Source organism: Schistocerca cancellata, chromosome 4, assembly GCF_023864275.1.
Source record: "Schistocerca cancellata isolate TAMUIC-IGC-003103 chromosome 4, iqSchCanc2.1, whole genome shotgun sequence".
NCBI classification, from domain to species: domain Eukaryota; kingdom Metazoa; phylum Arthropoda; class Insecta; order Orthoptera; family Acrididae; genus Schistocerca; species Schistocerca cancellata.
The window spans coordinates 471,398,480-471,422,518 of NC_064629.1; the positions used below are offsets into that span (position 1 = coordinate 471,398,480).

Consider the following 24,039-nt stretch of genomic DNA (forward strand, 5'->3'; position numbering starts at 1 on the left):
GCGTGCAATGAATTGTTTCATATTTACTGTTTTTCACTCATTTTTCTTACAAAGTTACCAGATTTTTGTATGTCTCATATGGTAAATACAGGGTGTATTATAATTAATTGCGTAAATGCATACCTGAAGAGCAGTGGGCACTATTTCATCTTCGATAATGTGAAACAGATCTCTTCTATTGCAGCTCTTTGCTTTCCATATTTGGGGGTGGTGGTAGTACGGACCAAAACAAGAAAGAAAGGTCCAATAAGAATGGGCTCTACAGAACATACCTTAACAGCTATAAGGACTTGCTCAATTTCACTAGTGTGAAACACATCTCTTCTACTGAATAAGTGCGCGTAACTGTTAAAGCATGTACTCTACAGCCCATGTTTACCGGACTTCTTTTTGTTTCGGTCCATAGTATCAACTTTCAAAACATACCCGGCGCTAAATCCTGAGCTCTTTGGGTCTCTCTCGAGGGCCCCGTCTCCTGGTCCCCGGGATCGTGGCGAAACCCAAGAGAAGCCCACCAAATGCCGAAGGTTGCCAGTAGATGTCACACTCAGCGAGTCGTTCTTTTCCAGGCATGAGAATGACTCCAATGTGTGTGAGTTGTTGACGGATTTTTACGCACGCTCTATGTGTTTGCTCTCTGGTCAAACAATAGCTTGTATAGACTTTACGCCTGGGAGCGTGCGTATGAGCTTTTGTCAGACAAGGGGACCTTGCGGACTGGCATTGTTACAATTTTTTTACGTACATTTATACAATTTGAAAGTTAGTGCCTAGACATCAGTTTACTAAAACAGTGCGAAAAAATGTTAGAATAGAGAAACTTGAAAATGTTTCCTCTAGAAATGAAATAATTTCCGACCTCTGTTAAGTACGAAGAATTCTTCAAAGGTGAGACAGATACCTGTACGTTGACTACCAAACCGCTGATCCGTGTTAAATTCTTGGTGGTGGCTTTTTTTATTCGGCACGGTAGCTCATCCTGTTTGGTCAGAGTGCTAGTTGTCCTCTGTAATTAAAAAGTGAGTGAAGTATTCAGCGATAAACTTGAAGGGGTGTCATGTGACGTACACCCAGACCATATGATGAGAATAATGACGAACAAAATGAAGGGAAAAAAAAGAAGTACGTGAATGAATAGCGTCGAAGTCTTGTGTTGGAAGAGTATAGGGTTCGAATCTCCATCTCAGTATTTTTTTATTTCTATTTAAATTCTGTATTTTGTGTCAAGTGAAAATTGTAATAAACAAATATTAAGTCATTACTTTCCAATGAAAATAACAGAATTTCATTTTCAATTATGAATCGTATGGAACAAATTAATAATTAATACTGACATGTGAAATGAGTTGTATACATCAATAATAATCCAAAATGAATTTACACTCTGTAGCGGAGTGTGCGCTGAAACGAAACTTCCTCGCAGATTAAAACCAGATCAATCTGCCAGGAAGCTTATACTGGTGGAGTTCGTATGCTCGTTCTCCATAGAACGAAGAAATTAGTGGACATTAACAGTAAACAGAGGAGATGTCGAACACCCAGGAAAAATGCGTTTGCAGTTGACCAACAGATCTTTCTGTAGATACAATCCAGCCTTTTGAATTTTTACGTACGTATGTAGAATCCGTTACATAATTTCCGTGTGGGATGCCTGCCACGATATTTGTTTACGTTCTCACTCTACTCACAGTGTCTCTCAAAGTTTTACGTTACTATATTAGTTTGTTTCTGTAAACATCACCCATTCCACCAAGTACGGAAAGGTAGTGATTTTTTGATGGACTGCATTTCCTTAAAATGCCGTGCATGTGACTACAAGATTTTATGAAATCTGTATCTCCCAGTCCTTGCTAGTAACGAAAAGTTTTCATCTCAGTTATATCACGGTCACAGTATCTCTCAAAGTTTTACGTGACTATATTAGTTTGTTTCTGTAACCATCACCCATTCCACCAAGTACGGAAAGGTAATGATTTTTTGATGGACTGCATTTCCTCAAAATTTCGTGCATGTGACTACCAGATTTTATGAAATCTGTATCTCCCAGTCCTTGCTGGTAACGAAAAGTTTTCATCTCAGCTATATCACGGTCCAGAACACCAATTTCACTTCGGTCTCTGTATTACCACTGACTGTTGGCACTGATAAATTGTGAACACATATTTTGTTTTATTTTTTTATTCGTACTTGGTTGTCCTAGCACTGTTTACTGTAAATAAATGTGTGGTATCGATAGCCACGATGCCACGGCGTAGGTTGGCACTACGACACCGACACCGACGACAGCGCCATCTAGTCGGTGCTGTGCTCTAAGAGCTCTGCTCCAGTTTCGCACATTTTCATCAGGAGCAGACGGTCGGGACACTTCGGACCACATGGCAAAGTTATGTAATACGTTGCATATGTTTATACACAAATAAAGGTGCTTTAACTGTATTTGCAGTACCGGCGTATTTTTCCTACTCCTGCTCCTACCCACGCGCCGCCTTCCAGGCGGGATACAAAAAAATGTTGGCTTGGAGATATTTTGCTGAACAAATCGCCTTGACAGTGCTTTAGGCTATAAAGTTTGTAGTCTCATGACACAGCACACAGCCAGATTAACTGTCTAAAATAAGACATTAAAATTTAGTGTGGGGTTTATCTTATATGGCATAATGTGTGTTTCATGTTTAACTTCTTGTATTTAAAGGAGATAACAAATCTCGAAACATCTAAATTTGTAGTCTATGTTCTTGTAACTTCAGTGATTTGTTTTTTGCACAATCTTCAAAGCAGAAATATATACCTGTATAAACCATCTTTTAAATTCTCTGTGTTGAAATCCATATACTGTTGATCTAAATAGAACTATGGAAATTTATTATTGGTCCAGTAAGCATACAATAGTTCAAAACACGTTTACTAGCTTGTTTTTCGCCATTTCATTTTATGTTTTTGCTTGAGGGCCACATGTATAACAACGGAGTTCACAATTTACATTCGGTTGTTGTCCGTTCGCACGTGCCGCCGAAGGTTTCACCGAGTGTGACATCTAGTGGCAGCAAAAGGTACCTCATGGCCTGACGTTACAAGCCACGACCCCAGTAAGCTCAAGATTTAACGCAGAGTTAAAATATGGAAAGCAGAGAGCTTGCAGTAGAAGAGATTTGTTTCACGGTATCGAAGATGAAGAAGTGCCCATAGCTCTTGAGGTATGCGTTTTAGAGTCCATGTTTATTTGGATTTTTTGCTTCTAGTAGGGTATGCGTTTACTCCGTTAATTATGATACACCCTCTATTTTTGTAGTCTCGTTGTTCAATACAGTATCCATATGTTTTCTGGAATTTCTGCCTTTGAAGTTGCTTGGAGCATGTTCTTTCGCAGCCTACTGTTTGCTCTGTATGACACATAAAAGTCTTGTTTTTTGAATGCGAAACTCACTTGACGTGTTAGTTTGTGTACATAAGTCAGCGTGTACCACTTGGCACTTTTCACACTTCAGCAGAAGCCAGCCGTCCTCTAAGAAAACGTCCACCTGCAGGCGGACATACACAGAGAAACGCACACCCACGCTCGCAACCTCAAGTTCAGATGATACACCGCAGCTCGACTCATTTACAGTAGACGTGGATAAAAGAAAGATCGACAGCACTTCATCATTGTTAATAGGAGTAGGGAAACAAACATAATTTCTACAGGTAGTTTACTTCTTAGGATGTGTGATGTTAAAAGTACAAATGCTCTCTAACACAGGGAAATAATAAACTTTATTATGAGTTTTCAACATTAGATTACAAACATAAATACTTCAACGAAAAATCGAATCATCGGTTACAGTACATACTGGGATCCATATCATAAGCAGATCGTATTATTAAAAAATTACAGTGGTTAGAATGCGAAGTGTTCAGCGACCTTAAGGTGATAAATAAGCAGAGTTCAAGAAAACGTGTGAACGAATACACAATCTCTAAGAGAACCACTTGTGACTTGAGAAATAATGAAACTTATTGATGAAAGAACTGTCTATAATATCCCATACAAAGATAACGACTACTGCGTTCTACGTAGTGTAGTTATCTAGTAAAGCTAAGGGCATGTGGAATTTGTGATAAGCAGATTCTAAGAGCCAGCAAGAGTCTATTTCCTTACCTAAAAGATTTTTTCGCAGTTTGTATTAACTCTCTACATCTCCCTTAGCAAGCGTGCATGTTTTATCTTCAGTGCAAGTGGCTATGACACCTTCGTATCTAAATCAGTGCTTTTTCTGGCAATGAGGAAACTTGATATCAGTACATATTTGAATAACACCAACAGGACGGCAGAGATTATTTGACAGCGATGAAAGCAGGCGGCACTGTGGCGAGGTTCGAAATTTAACAGTGGGCATTCTGATTTTCTTTCCCACATCGGTTGAATGAATTGGTGCTTCGTCATTGGGCTCCAAAAAGACAACGTCAAGGTTTAGTGGCATCACAGCAGCATAAGTTAGGGACCACCTATCCTAAGGCAGCTAGTTGTGTCGTCGTGCACAGGATTTCTTGTGTTTGTTTCTTAAAGAAGTCTTATTCAAAATTCTTTTAAGTTTCTTGTTCCAAATGTTATTAAATGGGAAAAATGTTTCGAGTTGTATGCCACAGTCTGTGGCGGGAGTTAATTCTCATATCGACGTATGATAGTTTACGTTAAAACCCATTTCATTAAAATCAACTGAGAGTTAACGTTAACAGGTACGTTAGCTGTCTTCTTGAACAAGTCGTCCAGAATGAAATATAATCCAAAGAAACGAGATACTGCGCTTCTCATACAGTAGCTTATAAAGGTACACCAGGATCTACATGTAAGCAATACATTTTTCTTAAGTTACACTAAAGTTACAAGATATAATTTACATTTTGTCTTCCATTAATTTATGATGTATAAAATAAATTAATAGCTACTTATTGTTAAATAATATAGTTAAAGGACATTAATTACTAAAATTTCAACATCTGCTATGCATGAATTACAAGATTAAGTAGACATTACAGTTATTCATACCATTATTTACACACGCTAGAGTATTAAAGAAAGGGTTTAACAGCATCGAAGAGCCGATGTCTTCGATTAATTTATGATGTTTAACTATCAAGATATTGTTAAATAAAGAAAGGGTTTAACAGCATCGAAGAGCCGATGTCTTCGATTAATTTATGATGTCTAACAATCAAGATCATATATAGTTAGTTATTGTTAAATAATATAGTTAAAGGACATTAATTACTAAAATTTCAGCATCTGCTATGCATGAATTACAAGATTAAGTAGACATTACATTTATTCATACCATTAATTACACACGCTTGAGAACTGAAAAAGGGTTCAAACGCATCGAAGAGCCAATGTTCGTGTCTGGCTGCCAGAGAGAGGCAGCCTACTCTTCGATGCATTTGAAACAGTCTACAAGTCTGGCGCAGAAGCTGCGCACGCTGGACACAATATCTGGCGACGGCGGCCGTCGCGGCAGCGGCCGTGGCGACAGCGCGCGCGTCCACCGAGGTCTACGCAGTGGTTGCTGGGGCTCAGGCTGCACGCTCCCAGCGCTGCCGGCACTGGCGCACAGCGCCTGCCGCTGTGCTTCGAGGCACTCCAGGCACCTACGGTCCCCCTCGCTGCGACGCCTCCTCATATCGTATTCGAGGCATGTTTGCTCGACAGCCTCCTCGATGTGCGTGGTCAGCGAGTTGAAGGTTAGGCGCTGTCCCTCAGGTCCGGAACGACCTGTGAACAAGTTCCTCTTACCACACACGCTGCAATTTACTAGCCACTAACTGTGGCAGTTACTGTAACACAGTCTGGTAGATAAAAACTGTATGCCGGACAGGTACTCGAACCCAGATCATTGCCTTCGAGGGCAAAGCAAAGAGAGCTTCACTGCAAATTTAAACGCAGCAAAAACCTCTCAGACAAACAGAAGCTAAACGATGTCAAATTTAGCGTAAGGAGGGCTATGCGTGAAGCGTTCAGTGAATTCGAAAGTAAAATTCTATGTACCAACTTGACAGAAAATCCTAGGAAGTTCTGGTCTTACGTTAAATCAGTAAGTGGATCGAAACAGCATATCCAGACACTCTGGGATGTTAATGGCATGGAAACAGAGGATGACACGCGTAAAGCTGAAATACTAAACACCTTTTTCCAAAGCTGTTTCACAGAGGAAGACCGCACTGCTGTTCCTTCTCTAAATGGTTCAAATGGCTCTGAGCACTATGGGACTTAACAGCTATGGTCATCAGTCCCCTAGAACTTAGAACTACTTAAACCTAACTAACCTAAGGACATCACACAACACCCAGTCATCACGAGGCAGAGACCTTCTCTAAATCCTCGCACGAACGAAAAAATGGCTGACATCGAAATAAGTGTCCAAGGAATAGAAAAGAAACTGAAATCACTCAACAGAGGAACGTCCACTGTACCTGAAGGGATGCCAATTCGATTCTATACAGAGTACGCAAAAGAACTTGCCTCCGCCCCCCCCCCCCCTTTCTAACAGCCGTGTACCGCAAGTCTCTAGAGGAATGGAAGGTTGCAAATGCTTGGAAAAGAACACAGGTAGTTCCAGTTTTCAAGAAGGGTAGTCGAGCAGATGTGCAAAACTATAGGCCTATATCACTGACATCGTTGTGTTGTAGAATTTTAGAAGATGTTTTTTGCTCGCGTATCATGTCATTTCCGGAAACCCAGAATCTACTCTGTAGGAATCAACATGGAGTCCGGAAACAGTGATCGTGTGAGACCCAACTTGCTTTATTTGTTTATGAGACCCAGAAAATATTAGATACAGGCTCACAGGTAGATGCCATTTTCTTTGACTTCCGGAAGGCGTTCGATACAGTTCCGCACTGTCGCCTGACAAACAAAGTAAGAGCCTAAGGAATATCAGACCAGCTGTGTGGCTGGACTGAAGAGTTTTTATCAAACACAACACAGCATGTTGTTCTCAATGGAGAGACGTCTACAGACGTTAAAGTACCCTCTGGCGTGCCACAGGGGAGTGTTATAGGAGCATTGCTTTTCACAATATATATAAATGACCTAGTAGATAGTGTCGGAAGTTCCATGCGGCTTTTCGCGGGTGATGCTGTAGTATACAGAGAAGTTGCAGCACTAGAAAATAGTAGCGAAATGCAGGAAGATCTGCAGCGGATAGGCACTTGGTGCAGGGAGTGTCAACTGACCCTTAACATAGACAAATGTAATGTATTGCGAATACATAGGAAGAAGGATCCTTTATTGTATGATTTTATGATAGCGGAACAAACACTGGTAGCAGTTACTTCTGTAAAATATCTGGGAGTATGCGTACGGAACGATTTGAAGTGGAATGATCATATAAAATTAATTGTTGGTAAGGCGGGTGCCAGGTTGAGATTCATTGGGAGAATTCTTAGAAAATGTAGTCCATCAACAAAGGAGGTGGCTTACAAAACACACGTTCGACCTATACTTGAGTATTGCTCATCAGTGTGGGATCCGTACCAGGTCGGGTTGACAGAGGAGATAGAGAAGATCCAAAGAAGAGCGACGCGTTTCGTCATAGTGTTATTTGGTAAGCGTGATAGCGTTATGGAGATGTTTAGCAAACTCAAGTGGCAGACTGTGCAAGAGAGGCGCTCTGCATCGCGGTGTAGCTTGCTGTCGAGGTTTCGAGAGGGTGTGTTTCTGGATGAGGTATCGAATATATTGCTTCCCCCTACTTATAGTTCCCGAGGAGACTACGAATGTAAAATTAGAGAGATTCGAGCGCGTACGGAAGCTTTCCGGCAGTCGTTCTTCCCGCGAACCATACGCGACTGGAACAGGAGAGGGAGATAATGACAGTGGCACGTAAAGTGCCCTCTGCCACACACCGTTGGGTGGCTTGCGGAGTATAAATGTAGATGTAGATGTAGACGACTCAGGGACGACTGAGGATCCACCGTCACAGCTTTACATCTACCACAACAGCATTCCTGCCTTTCAAGCATCACAAAAGCTCGCTAGCATACCTTGCGCGATCAGCTCTCGACGAAGTTTCAAAACAATGCGCACTCTGATGTAGAGTGAAAGATTCATTACAGTCCTCCAGACTGTGGATAAGCAATTTCTCCGCAATATCTTTTCACCTAGGACTGCTAGTTCTTCTAGGTATGCTAGGAGAACTTCGGTGAAGTTTGGAAGGTAAGAGAGAGGTACTATCGGAAGTAAAGTCGTCAGGGCGGGTCGAGAGTCGTGGCTGGACAGTTCACAAGGGAATCTCCCCATCGCACCTGCCCCTCAGATTTTGTGGTAAAATGGCCCAGCGAATACCCCGTCAAAAACTGAACACAGGTCAAGCATGAAAAAGTGAACGGTCCAAGCTCAAGATGTGCAACATCTAGCGAATTTTAATAGCCACTGCGTCGTGGTTGAGTGTTCACGGTGTTGGACTGTGAAGGGGGAGATACGACTTCAAATCTCGCTTGGCCGGCCGGTGTGGCCGAGCGGTTCTAGGCGCTGCAGTCTGGAACCGCACGACCGCTACGGTCGCAGGTTCGAATCCTGCTTCGGGCGTGGACGTGTGTGATGCCCTTAGGTTAGTTAGGTTTAAGTAGTTCTAAGTTCTAGGGGACTGATGACCTCAGATGTTAAGTCCCATAGTGCTCAGAGCCATTTGAACCATTCAAATCTCGTTCGTGCCCCTTTTTTTCCACAAAATTATGAGCTGTCCGTCCGGTCATTGACGTACATGTTCACTGTATTCAGATCTGTGTCTGTGTAGTGGTGTAACGTCCGTGTAACGTCTGTGTAGTGGTGTAACCTCCAAGCGCGCGTACCTCCTATTTGTTCTACAAAAGTATCAAATGTTATGACTCTTGCGTTCCGTTTTGGAACTTTCGACTCTTGAATTCCTTTGTTGTAAAATAGTTCATACCCGTTTATTTGTTGTTTTCGTTTCTGTGAGAGGTCTATACGGCATTTAGCCTGCTCTCACTATTCATCACATCATATTCTATAACCAACGAGTAGTACGAGTATGACAATTGCCAAGATTACAGAAGGAGAACAGACACGTCAGTGACCGGACGGAAAGTTAGGCATCTTATGAAAAAAAAAAGAAAGAAAGAAAATGGGGAACGAGGGAGATTTGAACAGTGATCTCCCACTTTACAGTCCAACACCGTGAAAACACAACCACGATGTCGCGGCTATTGATATTTGCTCGATGTTACATATCTTGAGCTTGGACTGTTCACTGTTTCTATTTTGCTTCGTTTTTCACAGTTTAGTACACCTTCTTCCTGTTTTCATGCTTGATCTGCGTGCAGTTTATGACGTGCTATCCATTGGACCATTTTACCACTAGATCTGAGAGGGGTGTGCTAGGGAGTTTACCTTGACAGTAGGTCAGTTATGTCACAGTTGCCGTCGAACGAGGAACTGTCTGCCAACTACATCCTCGCGTGGGGTGGCAGAGACAGCCACTTAGCAGGACAACTATCGTGAGTACGACATAAGATTATCAACAACGCGGAAAACGTATTTCGACGATGCACAATGAAATTTGTATTTCAAGTTAGGGCGGTGTGCTATGACATAATAAATGAGGCTGTACCTGCAAGAGTAAGGCTACACAAAATAAAACTAAGACCTTCAACGTAGCGCACGAACTGCTGACTAATCGAAATCTTACCACATATCTTTATTCACCGGGACCTGAAGCAGGAAAAATTTAGTAGTTATCGACAGGACCCCTGAGAATGCCATAACAATGCAACAAACCACAAAATGGGTTCAAAAAATGGTTCAAATGGCTCTGAGCACTGTGGGACTTAACATCTGAGGTCATCAGTCCCCTAGACTTAGAACTACTTAAACCTAACTAACCTAAGGACATCACACACAGCCATGCCCAAGGCAGGATTCGAACCTGCGACCGTACCAGCAGCGCGGTTCCAGACTCAAGCGCCTAGAACCGCTCGGCCACCGGGGCCGGCCACAAAATGGGCTGGAGACTATTTTTTCTGGTATGTTCTATGGGACCAAACTGCTGAGGTCATCGGTCCCTGGAGACTATTCTCAGCGACGAAAAACAAAAGTCACATGTGGCACATCGGCAATTACGACCACTACTTTCTAACAACGAAATCCCCGCCACACCAAGACCTTATACGGAACAACACAGAATTCTGCAGAATGAACGAAAATACAAGAAGTGGTGCAACTTCCACGCCAAGATAATTTAACGAAAATTAAGAATCTTTATTTTGAAAAGAAGACATGTTCATTTCATCAGAAAACAACGTTTCCAAAGTAAAGCTGTGTTTAACATCACGGAAAAAGTCATAGACTTTTCCAGAAAGAAGTTAATTTTTCATTTTGCACCTTACTCCTCATTGTTAACAACCATCAATGGGAAAGAAAAATTGTTATTTCTTTAAGCAAGAAGATTTCTACAAAAACTTATTATTTATTTACTTATGATTTTATGTATTTATCCCTAACACATATTACTACATTGCAAAGAGGACACAATTCCGTTAAGAAAACTATTTGTTATCGTAATATTCAATGCAAATGAAGATACTCTATGCAGGGAAAACTTTCACCAATGATCACAGCAATAAGGTTAACCGAGGAAGGTGTAAACGATGAGCGAAAAATAGCGCTGGAGAGGAGGACCTAAGAAAAAAAGGCAAGGCTCCGGGGTCGAATACCGGTCTGGCACACATTTTAATCTAACAGGCAGTTTTTAAAAAGTGCACACTCAAGACCTTTTATGACCACCCTCCAGTCCTATAAATGGTAAACAAATGTCATAACATGTATTAAAGCGATGTTGTTCTCTGCAACTTACAGATATGTAGATCTAGATGCGGAAGTAGTTGTGTTCTAAAATTATATTAGTGATAGTGTGTCATCCCTATAGCAGCTGAAGATGAAGCCATAGTTGCTTCGAAATTTTATTGCAAATAAAAAATTATATCAATAATAACAGCTGGCTGTTTTTAACAAGTTATAGAAGGTATAGAAATTGTTAACGTATCATGGTATCCACCCTGCAGATCATCACACACATTGGTCATCGGGGCTCAGCTCTAAGCGGGACTAATTACTGAGGACAATTTTACCCCAGTCAATGAGATCTCACGCTGAAGCCGCGTCTGAAGGCTCGCCGGACAGCAGTGGGATTCCGACATGACTGTCGCCCAACGTACGGTCCGACAACCAGGAGTGTTGATCTGTGGTGCCCCTTTGATTGCATCCGCGGTACCACGGTACCCTTACGTTGACGATATTCTATGCCCCGTTTTGTTGCCCTTCATGGCAAGCCATCCTGGGCTCAGCATGATAATGCTCGCTCGCACATGGGAAAGAGTTTCTAACACTTGTCTTCGTGCTTGCCAAACCCTACATTGGCCAGCCGTGTCGCAGGATCTCTCTCCATTTGAGCACGTTTGGAAAAAAAATGGTTCAAATGGCTCTGAGCACTATGGGACTTAACAACTATAGTCATCAGTCCCCTAGAACTTAGAACTACTTAAACCTAACTAACCTAAGGACAGCACACAACACCCAGCCATCACGAGGCAGAGAAAAATCCCTGACCCCGCCGGGAATCGAACCCGGGAACCCGGGCGTGGGAAGCAAGAACGCTACCGCACGACCACGAGATGCGGGCGCACGTTTGGAGCATTATGGGGAGGGCCCTCCAAGCATCTTGGGATTTTGACGATCTACAGCGACAGTTAGACATAATTTGGCACGATATCCATCAGGAGGACATCCATCAACTCCATCTATCAATGCCAACCACAATTACTGCTTGTATAAATGCTAGAGGTGGTCCAACGTGTTACTGACTGGCTCAGTTTGTGAACCTGTTTCTCTTGAATAAATCGTCCAATTTTTTCCGAAATTGTAATTATCTGTTTGTCTATACATGTACATGTATCTACCGATTTCCGCTCCATTCACAGTCACATGTCGAGGGAAGAGTCCAAGGGAAAGTTCCAAAAAGAGAGTGAAGAGGACTGTGTGCAATCAGAGTCAGTTAAGAACAATATAAAAGAGTCATGTAGGAGTGAGTAGGGTTAGGTTTCAGTTTCAGTACCATGCATCCAGAAGGCAGTGAGGCTCTGCAGCTACGAGAAGACGGCGATAAATTTTGGTGGACACACAGTAACTGCGACCTAAGTAGCATTTTACAATATTCATTGGAATAGTGCTGAACAGAAATTTATCTCTGTATCAAGGAGTTAGGATACCAGGATTTCAGTGGACAGCAGGAACAAGTAACTGCTTGGTGCTTGTCTCTGGTATGGCAGGAAAAGTGGCGAGAGAGTACTAGTGAAGTAGTTCACAGTGTTGATGATTGATTAATTATGCCAATTGGCCACTAGTTAGCAGACCGAGTAGCAGTCAAGTACCCGTCTTTGATAAGGGGTCCGTTCTAAGAATGATTGAAAGCAGCCGACATTGTGGTAAGGGGGTTCGATCTGACGCCTCACTAATTAAATTTGTTTGTTAGGACAATAAATTTACTAAGGAAAGAGTAATTGCTTGCTGCCTCAACAAGTCATTGTTGTCAAATCCAAGAGAGTTACTGATCTTCTGTATCCTAACCCCATACAACCAAGGAGATTTTTTCCCTCTCACCTCCACTACTATAAAGGCTGATAACAAATCAAAGTAAATCCACAATGTCGTTAACGTCCTGACTGCGCCACGTAGAGGTAGGGAACCCGTACCGGAACACGGTTTAGAAATTTGTTGTCATGTTTGTGGGATGTGTTTTAGTAAATTGTTGCGAGGTGGGTAATGAGGATGCTAATGAAAGAAGCATAGAACGCAGAAGAATAAATTATAGCAATTGTGCCACTAAGTCAAACCGCAAGAAGAAGAAACTCTTACGAGTAGCAATCCCCTAGATCCCACCAAGATTACGAGCAGCAGTCCCCGAGATCCCAGAGAGACCAGCAGCCTGCGAACGGTGTGAGCAGCAGCGGACCAGGAGAGCCGAGCACATCTGCCGAAGAACTGGGGCAGAACAGGCAAGCCAGCGTCATGAATTAAGAACATGGTCGCACAAAATTGTTAATAACAGATAATCTGAATAATTGGCCTGAAGTAAGAAGCATTTTAGAGGAGAACTATTTCTACAAAAGAACCACAGATTTCTACGCTTGTTGGATATTTCAAACCAGACAGTATTCTAGGGAAAGATGATCTATCCATATCCTTCAAGACTACTGTGACGCGAGTAAAGTATATGGAACAGTTGAAGGGTGCCGTACAATTAGTTTGAGCGCTGGGTGTTGCAGATTTTATTCAAGGGTAAGCCAATGAGAGAATACAGACGACTGTATGCAGTCGATGCCAAAACACTAACTTAGGGAAAGCCGTGGAAATATCCCAACACGAAGAGAGTGCGATCATGTCAATGAAAGGGAAAAATAAAACTCCACGAAAAATATTTCGTCAGAATAATATCCTGACGAAAAAAAATCACACCAAGAAGGAGTTGTGCGACTTTAACGAAAGTTGGTAGGCGTGTTTCTACATCTGAAATACACTGAAGAGCCAAAGAAACTGGTACAGCTGCCTAATATTGTGTAGAGCCCCCGCGAGCATGCAGATGTGCCGCAACACGATGTGGCATGGACTCGAGTAATGTCTGATGTAGGGTTGGAGGAAACTGTCACTACGAATCCTGCAGGGCTGTCCATAAATCCGTAAAAATGCGAAGGGATGGAGATCTCTTCTGAACAGCACATTGCAAGGCATCCCAAACATGCTGAATAATGTTCATGTCTGGGGAGTTTGGTGGCTAGCAGAAGTTTAAACTTAGAAGAGTGTTCTTGGAACCACTCTGTAGAAATTCTGGAAGTGTAGGGTTTCGCATTGCCCTGCTGGAATTGCTCAGGTCCGTCGAAATGCGCAATGGACATGAATCGATGCAAGTGATCAGACAGGATGTTTACGTACGTGTCACATGTCAGAGTCGTATCTAGACGTATCAGGGGTCACGTATCACTCCAACTGCACACGCCCCACACCATTACAGACCCTCCACAAGACTGAACATTCCCCTGCTGACATGCAGCGTCCATGGACTCATAAGATTTTCTCCATACCCGTAGACGTGCATCCGCTCGATACAATTTGAAACGAGACTCGTCCGACTAGGCAACATGTTTCCAGCCATAAACAGTTCAAATCGGTGTTGACGGGAGCAGGCTAGGCGTAAAGCTTTGTGTTGAGCAGTCATCAAGGGTACACGGGTGAACCTTCAGCTCCGAAAGCCCGTATCGATGATGTTACGTTGAATGGTTGGCACTCTGACACTTGTTAATGGCCCAGCATTGAAATCTGCAGCAATTTGGGGAAGGGTTGCACTTCTGTCACGTTGAACGATTCTCTTCAGTCATCGTTGGTTCCATTCTTGAAGGATCTTTTTCCGGCCGCAGCGATATCGGAGATTTGATGTTTAACCGGATTCTTGATATTCACGATACATTCGTGAAATGGTCGTACGGGAAAAATTCCCACTTCGTCGCTACCTCGGAGATGCTGTGTCCCACCGCTCGTGAGCCGACTATAGCACCACGTTCAAACTGACTTAAACCTTGATAACTTTCCATTGTAGCAGCAGTAACCGGTCTAACAACTGCGCCAGACACTTGTCTTATATAGGCCGTTGCCGACCGTAGCGCCGTATTCTGCTGTTTACATATCTCTGTATTTGAATACACATGACTATACCAGTTTCTTTGGAGCTTCAGTGTTTGACGTACATTCGAATTTCACGCCAGTAGCATAAAAGTGCGCTAGTAGCTCCACTATGAGGATGCTAATCAGGTATGCTTTAAATACACGCTGTAATGGTCTTGAGCGTTTGTTACCTTTGAGATCCGGCGTAGTGAGTTGACGGCAGTTAAATGATTTAAGGCGACAAAGACGCCATTATCAACATCTCACTGAGTTTGAAGGAGGTATTGTAATATACAGGATGCTGGATGTTGCTTCTGAGATACTGCAGAAAGGGGTGGCAGGAATGTAGTTACTGTATCTGACTGCCGGCAGCGATGGTCACGAGAGTGCACGGCCGCAAGGAGACTACCTGCTTCGGTGCCAGTGACGGCCGTGTGTTGGTTAGAAGGAGATCAATTGAGGGCCTGCAGCCAACCTGTCTGCTCTCTAGACACGCTGGACCTACATCTGGTGTTACTATCTCTGATGCGATCTCGTGTGACAGTAGGAGCACTCTCGTGGTTATCCAACGCACCCTGACTGCCAATTTGTGCGTCAGTCTGGTGAGTCGACCTGTTATGCTTTCATTCATGAACAGCATTCCGGGGGGTGTTTTCCGACAGGATAACACTCCCATGTACCGCTGTCGTAACTCAACATGCTCGACATAGTGTTTTAGCCTGCTCAAACACCAGATCTGTCTCCAGTCGAGCACATATGGCACATCATCAGACGACAGCTTCAGCGTCATTAAGAACCAGTATTATCCGTCCCTGTGTTGACTGACAAAATGCAACAGGCATGGAAGTCCATCCAACGAACTGACATCTGGCACCTGTAAAACACAATGCATGCACGTTTACATGCCTGTGGTGGTTGCACCGGTTATTAATGTACCAGCATTTCATATTTGCAGTGGCTTGTCTCGCGCTTGCATTAACCTGTCAACGTGCAATGTTAATAACTGGAGTATGTTACCTAACAAACATATTCCCGAAATTTTATTACTCAACATTAATTGTTTTTTGGTGTTGCGATTTTTTCCGTTATTGTAGAATGTAACAAACAAAACGTGTGAAATGTTATAGCTGTAGTAAAAAGATACATGTAGCCAAACACTGCCGCCACAACAACAAAGAAAGATGGACCGATATACCCAATAGTACAGAGGAAGCACGGAAGTGCAGAACTGTTGTTATCATTATGATGAACCAGGACACACAGACACGAAGTGTGACAAGATTATTATATGTGAAAAATACCAGAGTCGTGGACACAAGGAAAAGGACTGTCGATCTTCCAGATGTTATAGCTGCAGTAAGTATGGGTACGCAGCACCCAAGGGTAGAGAAAAAAAAAAGGGTAAGATACCAAAGAAAAGGGGAGGGGGAATCGAAACAAGTGGTACAGGTAGCAGTTACACGTAGCCACCGTTAAATGCCCCAAGGTGACGGTAGTAGGCTGCGAGGCATAAAATGACACCATGACGATTTATTGCAGGAAAGTTGGTAAAGAATTGAATTTTTAATAGATACAGGAACTCATATCAGTCTGCCCAAGAAAGATCAATACGCACAGGAACACTACTAAAGAAGCAAGAGGTTCAGAGGTAAAACTGGGTAACGAATGCTACAATGAACACGCTGGGTACAGCGACAATGACTTGAAGAAATGCCGGAAAGGTGTTAGGCGAGTGTATATTCCATGTGTTAAGAAAGGGAACAGATGTACCGTATTATGGTCTGGTATGTAGGGATTTCTTACAAAAACGAAGAGTATCATTGATTATAGCCAGAGACGAATAACACTGAACACAGACAGGATCACAAAATGATATCAGGAACGTAAGAGTAGTATAAAGGAGTTCTGTGAGAGGAAACGATGGTTTGAGAATTTAAAAGGAAAACTTATTAGCTACGAAAATAACGGAATAAAACAAAATTATAGTGAAGAAGAATCACATATAATGGCACCCGTCAGAGAAGGGTAAAGTTGTGATCCAAAGGAAACGATAGATCCTAGATAAGAAAAGGCCATGAGAATCCGATTGGAAAGGCAGGAAGTAATTCAAGAAGTCCAAGGGGTAACAATGCCGAAACAAGAAGTATTAAAGGGTATGTACATTCTAGAGCCTCTTGTACGAAATACTCAAGGTAAATGCATTATTAGTATGGTGAACACCAAATGAGGTAGAGTGTGTTGCTAGTTCAGTGTGCTTAATTACTGAACCCTCATGCGATGAAGCCACAGGAAGAAGAGTAATAGAAACGCCGGAACAGGCACCGAATAACAAGAATCGCATATCACAGGTGAGAGACGCTATGCGTACAGAGCAACTAAGTGAAAAAGAGAAATATGAATTAGAATGTGTTTCATTTTGTGTCCGTAGCTCGTGGTCTAATGGTTAGCGATGCTGACTCTGGATCACGGGGTCCGGGGCTCGATTCTCGGCCGGGTTGGGGATTTTTTTCTACCCGGGGACTGGGTGTTTGTGTTGTCCTCATCATTTCATCATCATGGTCATCATTCACGAAACGGGGCGGCGACAGGAAGGGCATCCGGCCACCCCTTAAATTAACCATTCCAAATCTGATCGTAACCATGCCGACCGTGCGAAAACGTTGGACAAAGGCACAAGAAAAAGAAGAATGTGTTTCATTTAAAAGGCGAATTCAAAGTCATTCACGTTGACACTAAATCATAGACTTCTGATATTCTCCGAGCATACTGCTAGGATCACAAGTATTAAACCATATCGGGTATTGGAATCCCAGGAGGAGATATTACGTGAACTCATAGAAAAAAACATTGGCTGACGATATTATTGCAAAAAGTAAAAGTCCGTGGCATGCGCCATTACTGCTAATCCTGAAGAAAGTGGAAAACTAATATATAGTTTGGTGGCCAATTCTCGTAAGGTAAACGAGATTTCAATAGGGGAGGCATTCTCAATCCCGAACATATCGAAAATTCTGGACCATCTGGGAAACACTAAGTATTTTCCCACAATGGATTTGGGCAGTGGATACCATCAGATATTAATGGATCCCCAGGATAGGGAGAAAACTTCATTTAGTGCTAATTATCAGCACTATGAGTACAAGAGGATGCTGATGGGATTAAAAGAGACTCTTAGTAAGTTTCAAAGACTAATGAACATTGTACTGTCGGGATTACAGAGAAGAAAATGTTTGGTATATTTGGACGATTTAATTACCTTTCCGATGTCTAAAGAGACATTCTGTAAAATTTAACTCTTATACAGAATGATCTGCGATTACTAACTTCTCTATTTCATCTCTCAAAGCTAGCCATTCGTCTTCTACTATATTCCTTCCCTGTGTATCAATAGTGGCCTAATGTTCCCCCTGAAACTCTCACCAACCTCTGGTTCTTTCAAGTTATTCAGGTCGCATCTCGTTAATTTCCTATCTTTCTGCAAATTCTTCAGTTTTAATCTACAGTTCATAACCAATAAATTATGATCAAAGTCCACTTACTGGTATGCCCCCGGATATATCTCACACTTAAAATCAGGCTCCGAAATCTCCGTCTTGCCAATATACAATCAATCTGAAAACTTTCAGGATCTCCAGTTAGTGATTACACATGAAAAAAATGTTTGCAGATTTCTTGGAAATTTTCTGCTACTATTGGTAACTTTGGAGAGCTGACTAACTCAAGGTAAGTTGATATAAATAAGTTATATGTTCAGATCATTCATCATATTCACATATATCCCTCCACTATGGTTGCACCTATCTTGCCTTGTGACAATATTGACCGGGCGCCATTTCAATTGGGTCCGTCTTAATAATAAAAGGTTTGTCAGAATCTCTTTCTGTTGGCTTCCCCACTCATAACTTCCGGTGTCCTTTAGCAATTACACAAAGGTGCTGCAATTTGACCGAAACCTTTTAGGAACTTTCTGTAGTATCCTACTAAACCTAAGCATCCTTTAAATTCTTTCTTTATCTTCGGCACTGGGAATCTCTTTACCTCTCTATGTTCTGCTCGTCTGGTTGAACTGCTCTATCGGTTATTCTATGTCCCAAAAATATTAGTTCCTTCGGTAAAAATTCCCACTTGTCTTGATGCAATTTCAGCCGGTGTTCCATGTGCCGGTCGAAAACCTCTCGTAATTTGTCATTATGGTATCGTAAGGAACTTGAGAAACAGATAATATCTGAATATTCATCCTGCAGAACGTGAATGCGAGCCTAGCATAACACGGTAGCTGGCAGGGATGACTTACCTATGAGGGCAACCGTTCGTCAGGCAACCGTCCGCAAAGCGTGTTCCAGGTGTCCTTGAAAGTCGTTTGCTGGAGCCGGACGCTGGAGATCGAAGCAAACGGCTGGCAGCCCGATTGAGTTGGTCCGCGTTGGCGGAGGCGGAGGTGGAGGCAACGACTCGGCCTGAGGTCCCCGTCGTGTCTCCATTCCGGCCTCTGTTTCCTTTCTGCATGCAATGCGTCTAATAAAGCGCACGACAGAGCTCTCTGAATCTGAGCTGCTTTCAATCTGCAGCGTAGCAGAGGCTTCGTCGCCGCCCCGTTGCTGTGCATTGCGCACCGACTTGTACTTCCGGAGAGACACTCGAGCAGGACGTGGGGAAGGACTCTGAGAGTCAGAGCTGCTGCGCGCCAGGGAGGCCAAGTCCTGCGCGTGGCGTCTCAGCTGCTCGTCACGTGCCGATGCCGTCAGTCTGCGGGACATGCGGCGGTGAGGAGACGCCGTCACTGAACCATTCATACTGCCCTGCTGTGCGGTCTGCCTTATGAAAAACGATCGGGCCTGCGGCGAGGAGGACTCGGCGTCACGCCTGCTGCGGTGCATGTTCTGCATCTCGATCGTAGTCTCCACTGATGGCGCGGAGGTGGCGCGACGTGAGACGTGCCCCGAGCCACGACTGGTGCTGGGACCGTATACACGAGCAAACATCCACTGCTGGTCGGCCTCTGCGACCTCAGTCACGTCTTCAATATCCTGTTAACACAAAAAATTATCTTAGCAATCGAAAACATTCACTACATGGGGCAGATGACCATTGTGATTACTGTACTGAACACAGCAACAAGTCGCGTATGTTGGATTAATTTTGACCAGTTTCGATCGTCAGATGTCAGCATCCTCAGATATTCATTACCCTAGTGGCAACACGCCCCCGCATGATCCACAGACCTTGCCAAGGTGGGGCGACTTGCGTTCCTCAGCGATACACGTAGAGAAGGATCCTTTATTTTATGATTATATGATAGCGGAACAAACACTGGTAGCAGTTACTTCTGTAAAATATCTGGGAGTATACGTACGCCGGCCGCGGTGGTCTAGCGGTTCAGGCGCTCAGTCCGGAACCGCGCGACTGCTACGGTCGCAGGTTCGAATCCTGCCTCGGGCATGGATGTGTGTGATGTCCTTAGGTTAGTTAGGTTTAAGTAGTTCTAAGTTCTAGGGGACTGATGACCACAGATGTTAAGTCCCATAGTGCTCAGAGCCATTTGAACCATTTGAACCAGTATACGTACGCAACGATTTGAAGTGGAATGATCATATAAAATTAATTGTTGGTAAGGCGGGTGCCAGGTTGAGATTCATTGGGCGAGTCCTTAGAAAATGTAGTCCATCAACAAAGGAGGTGGCTTACAAAACACACGTTCGACCTATACTTGAGTATTGCTCATCAGTGTGGGATCCGTACCAGGTCGGGTTGACAGAGGAGATAGAGAAGATCCAAAGAAGAGCGGAGCGTTTCGTCACAGGGTTATTTGGTAAGCGTGATAGCGTTATGGAGATGTTTAGCAAACTCAAGTGGCAGACTGTGCAAGAGAGGCGCTCTGCATCGCGGTGTAACTTGCTGTCGAGGTTTCGAGAGGGTGTGTTTCTGGATTAGGTATCGAATATATTGCTTCCCCCTACTTATAGTTCCCGAGGAGACCACGAATGTAAAATTAGAGAGATTCGAGCGCGTACGGAAGCTTTCCGGCAGTCGTTCTTCCCGCGAACCATACGCAATTGGAACAGGAAAGGGAGGTAATGGCAGTGGCCGCGAGGGATTAGCCGAGCGGTCTAAGGCTCTGCAGTCATGGACCGTGCGGCTCGTCCCGGCGGAGGTTCGAGTCCTCCCTCGGGCATGGGTGTGTGTGTTTGTCCTTAGGATAATTAAGGTTAAGTAGTGTGTAAGCTTAGGGACTGATGACCTTAGCAGTTAAGTCCCATAAGATTTCACACACATTTGAACATTTTTAATGACAGTGGCACGTAAAGTGCCCTCCGCCACAGACCGGTGGGTGGCTTGTAGAGTATAAATGTAGATGTAGATGTAGAGACAGGCGGTGCAAACGTAGCGGAGGGGTATCCGTGGAGGGGCCAGACAAACATGTGGTTCCTGTAGAGGGACAGCAGTCTTTTCACTAGTTGCAGGAGCAACAGTCAGGATGACTGACTGATCTTGCCTTATAACATTAGCCAACATGGCCTTGCTGTGCTGGTTCTGTGAACGGCTGAAAGCAAGGGGGAAAAACAACTGTTATTTTTCTGAGTGCATACATCGCCATTGTGTGGTTAAATGACGATGGGAGACACTTGCATAAGACATTCCGGAGCTAAAATAGTCCTCCATTCTGATCTGTGGGCAGGAACTTCTCAGGAGGATGTCGTCATCAGAAAAAACAAAACTGACTTTCTTTGGGTCGGAGCGTAGAATGTCAGACGCCTAATCAAGTTGGCGGTTTATAAAATGTAAAAAGGTCATAGATAGGCTGAAATTACAAAGAGTGGGTCCTAATGTGGTTCGGTGTTAGGATGATCATCACTTCCGATCAGGTGATTACAGGTTATAAATACAGAATTAAATAGGGGTATCGCAGGAATAGGTATAATGATTAATAAGAAAATAGGAACGCGGGTGGGCTACTATGAACAGCATAGAGAACGCATTATCGTAGCAAAGTTAGACATTGCCACCTACCACAGTGTACAAGTTTATATGCCATCTAGCTTTACATATGGTGAAGAGATTGAAAGAATTTGTGTTGAGATGAAAGAATTATTCACATAGTTAAAGGAGGGGAAAATTTAATTCTGTTGGGGCTAGAATTTGATAGCAGGAAGTGAAGGAAAATAGTAATAGAATGTGGACTTGAGGAAAGGAACGAAAGAGGAAAACGACTGGCAGAGCATAATTTAATCATCGCTAACACCTGGTTTAAGAGTATGTAAGATAGTCGCATTCTTGGAAAAGACCTGGAGACACTGGAAGATTTCACACTGATTGTATAATGGCAAGACAGAGAATACGGAACAAGATTTTAAAGCGTAATATATTTCCAGGGGCAGATATGGACCTTCACCATAATTTATTGGTTATGGAGTGGAGATTAAAACTCAAGAGACTGCAGAAAGGTAGGAAATTAAATTAAATGCGGCATGAGTAAGTTGAAAGAACCAAAGGTTTTTAGAGTTTCAGAGGGAGTATAAGGCAACGATTGACTGAAACAGGGGAAAGGAATACGGTAGAAGACGAATGGTTAGCTTTGCGACATGAAATATTGAAGGCAGCCAAGGATCAAGTAGGTAGAAAGAAATGGCCTAGTAAAAATCCGATAACATCACAGAATATACTGAATTTAATTACTGGAAGGAGAATATATAAAAATGCAGAAAATGCAGTAGACCAAAAGGAACACAGATGTCTGAAAATGAGATTGACAGGAAGTGCAACGTGGCTAACTAGAAATGGAAGTTCAAAAATGGTTCAAATGGCTGCGAGCACTATGGGACTTAACTTCTAAGGTCATCAATCCCCTAGAAATTAGAACTAATTAAACCTAACTAACCTAAGGACATCACACACATCCATGCTCGAGGCAGGATTCGAACCTGCGACCGTAGCGGTCGTGCGGTTCCAGACTGTAGCGCCTAGAACCGCTCGGCCACCCCGGCCGGCGAAATGGAAGTGGAAGGCTGTAAGAGCATGTATAACTAGGGGATGATAGATACCGCCCACAGAAAAATTAAAGAGACCTTTGGAGGAAGGGTAAGCTGCTATATGAACATCAAGAGCTCAAATGGAAAACCAGTGGCAAGCTAAGAAGAGAAAGCTGGTAGATAAAAGGAGTATATCGAAGGGCTACGCAAGGGAAATGAACCTGAAGGCAGTATTATAGAAAGGAAGAGGATTTAGATAAAGATAAGATGGGAAATATGACACTATGAGAAGAATCTGTCAGAGCACTAGAAGACCAAGGTCGAAACAAGGCCCCTGGAGCAGACGACATTCTGTCAGAACACTGATATACTTGGGAGAAACAGTCATGACAAAACTCCTCCATCTGGTGTGCAAGACAGGCAAAATACCCTCTTACTTCAAGAGGAAAAATAGGTGCTGATAAGTGTGAATGTTACCGAAATATCAGTTTAACAAATCGTGGTTGAAAATACTAACACGAATTCTTTACAGAAGAATGGAAAAACTGGGAGAAGCCGACATTGGGAAAGGTCAGTTTTGGTTTCGGAGAAAAGCAGAAACACTCTAGGCAATACTTACCCTACGACTTATTTTAGAGGCTTGGTTAAAGAAAGATAAACTTACTTTTACAATGTTTGTAGACTTTTAGAAAGCTCTGACAGTGTTGACTGGAATACATTCTTTGAAATTCTGAAGGTAGCAAGAGTAAATAAAGTGGACAGAAGGTTATATACAACTTCTACATAAATCAGACACCATTTATTAATAAGAGTCGAAGGGCATGAAAGAAAAGCAGTGGTTGAGAAGGGAGTGAGACAGGGTTGCAGACTCCCCCACTGTTATTCAAACTGTACATTAGTAAGCTGCGAAGGTAACGAAAGAAAGTATTGGGAGAAGGGATTAGAGTTCAGGGAGAAGGAATAAAAACTCTGAAGTCTGCTGCTGACATTGTAATTGTGTCAGAGACAGCAAATGACTTGAAACAGCAGTTGAATCGAATGGTGAGTATGGCCAAAGGTGGATATAAGGTGAATACGAACAAAAGCAAAACAAAGATAATGCAATGTAGGCGAATTAAATCAGCGATGCTGAAGGAATTACACTAAAAGTAGCAGATAATTTTTGTTATTTAGGCAGTGAAATAACTAATAGTGCCGAAGAAGAGAGGATAAGCAATGGCAAGCAAGACGTTTTGAATAAGAGAAGTTTGTTAATATCTAATATTAATTTAAGTGTCAGAAAGTCTTTACTGAAGGTATTTGTATGGAGAGTAGCCTTGTGCGGAAGTTCAACGTGGATGATAGAAAGTTCAGAGAAGAAGTGAATAGAAGCTT

The 24,039-nt window shown here is 43.0% G+C and overlaps 1 protein-coding gene across 1 annotated transcript in view; it reads right to left on the reverse strand.

The window, feature by feature from the left end:
- Positions 1–5,519: 5,519 nt before the first annotated feature.
- The window catches only part of LOC126184265 (serine/arginine repetitive matrix protein 1-like), a 334,704-nt gene continuing 316,184 nt past the window's right edge, over positions 5,520–24,039 (reverse strand). Inside the window, exons 7-8 of the mRNA XM_049926638.1 lie at positions 18,993–19,725; positions 5,520–5,743 (exon numbers count right to left, since the gene is read on the reverse strand). Of these exons, the coding sequence (XP_049782595.1) occupies positions 19,012–19,725 (714 nt within the window). The 3' untranslated portion in view covers positions 5,520–5,743; positions 18,993–19,011. The remainder of the gene's footprint in view (positions 5,744–18,992; positions 19,726–24,039) is intronic.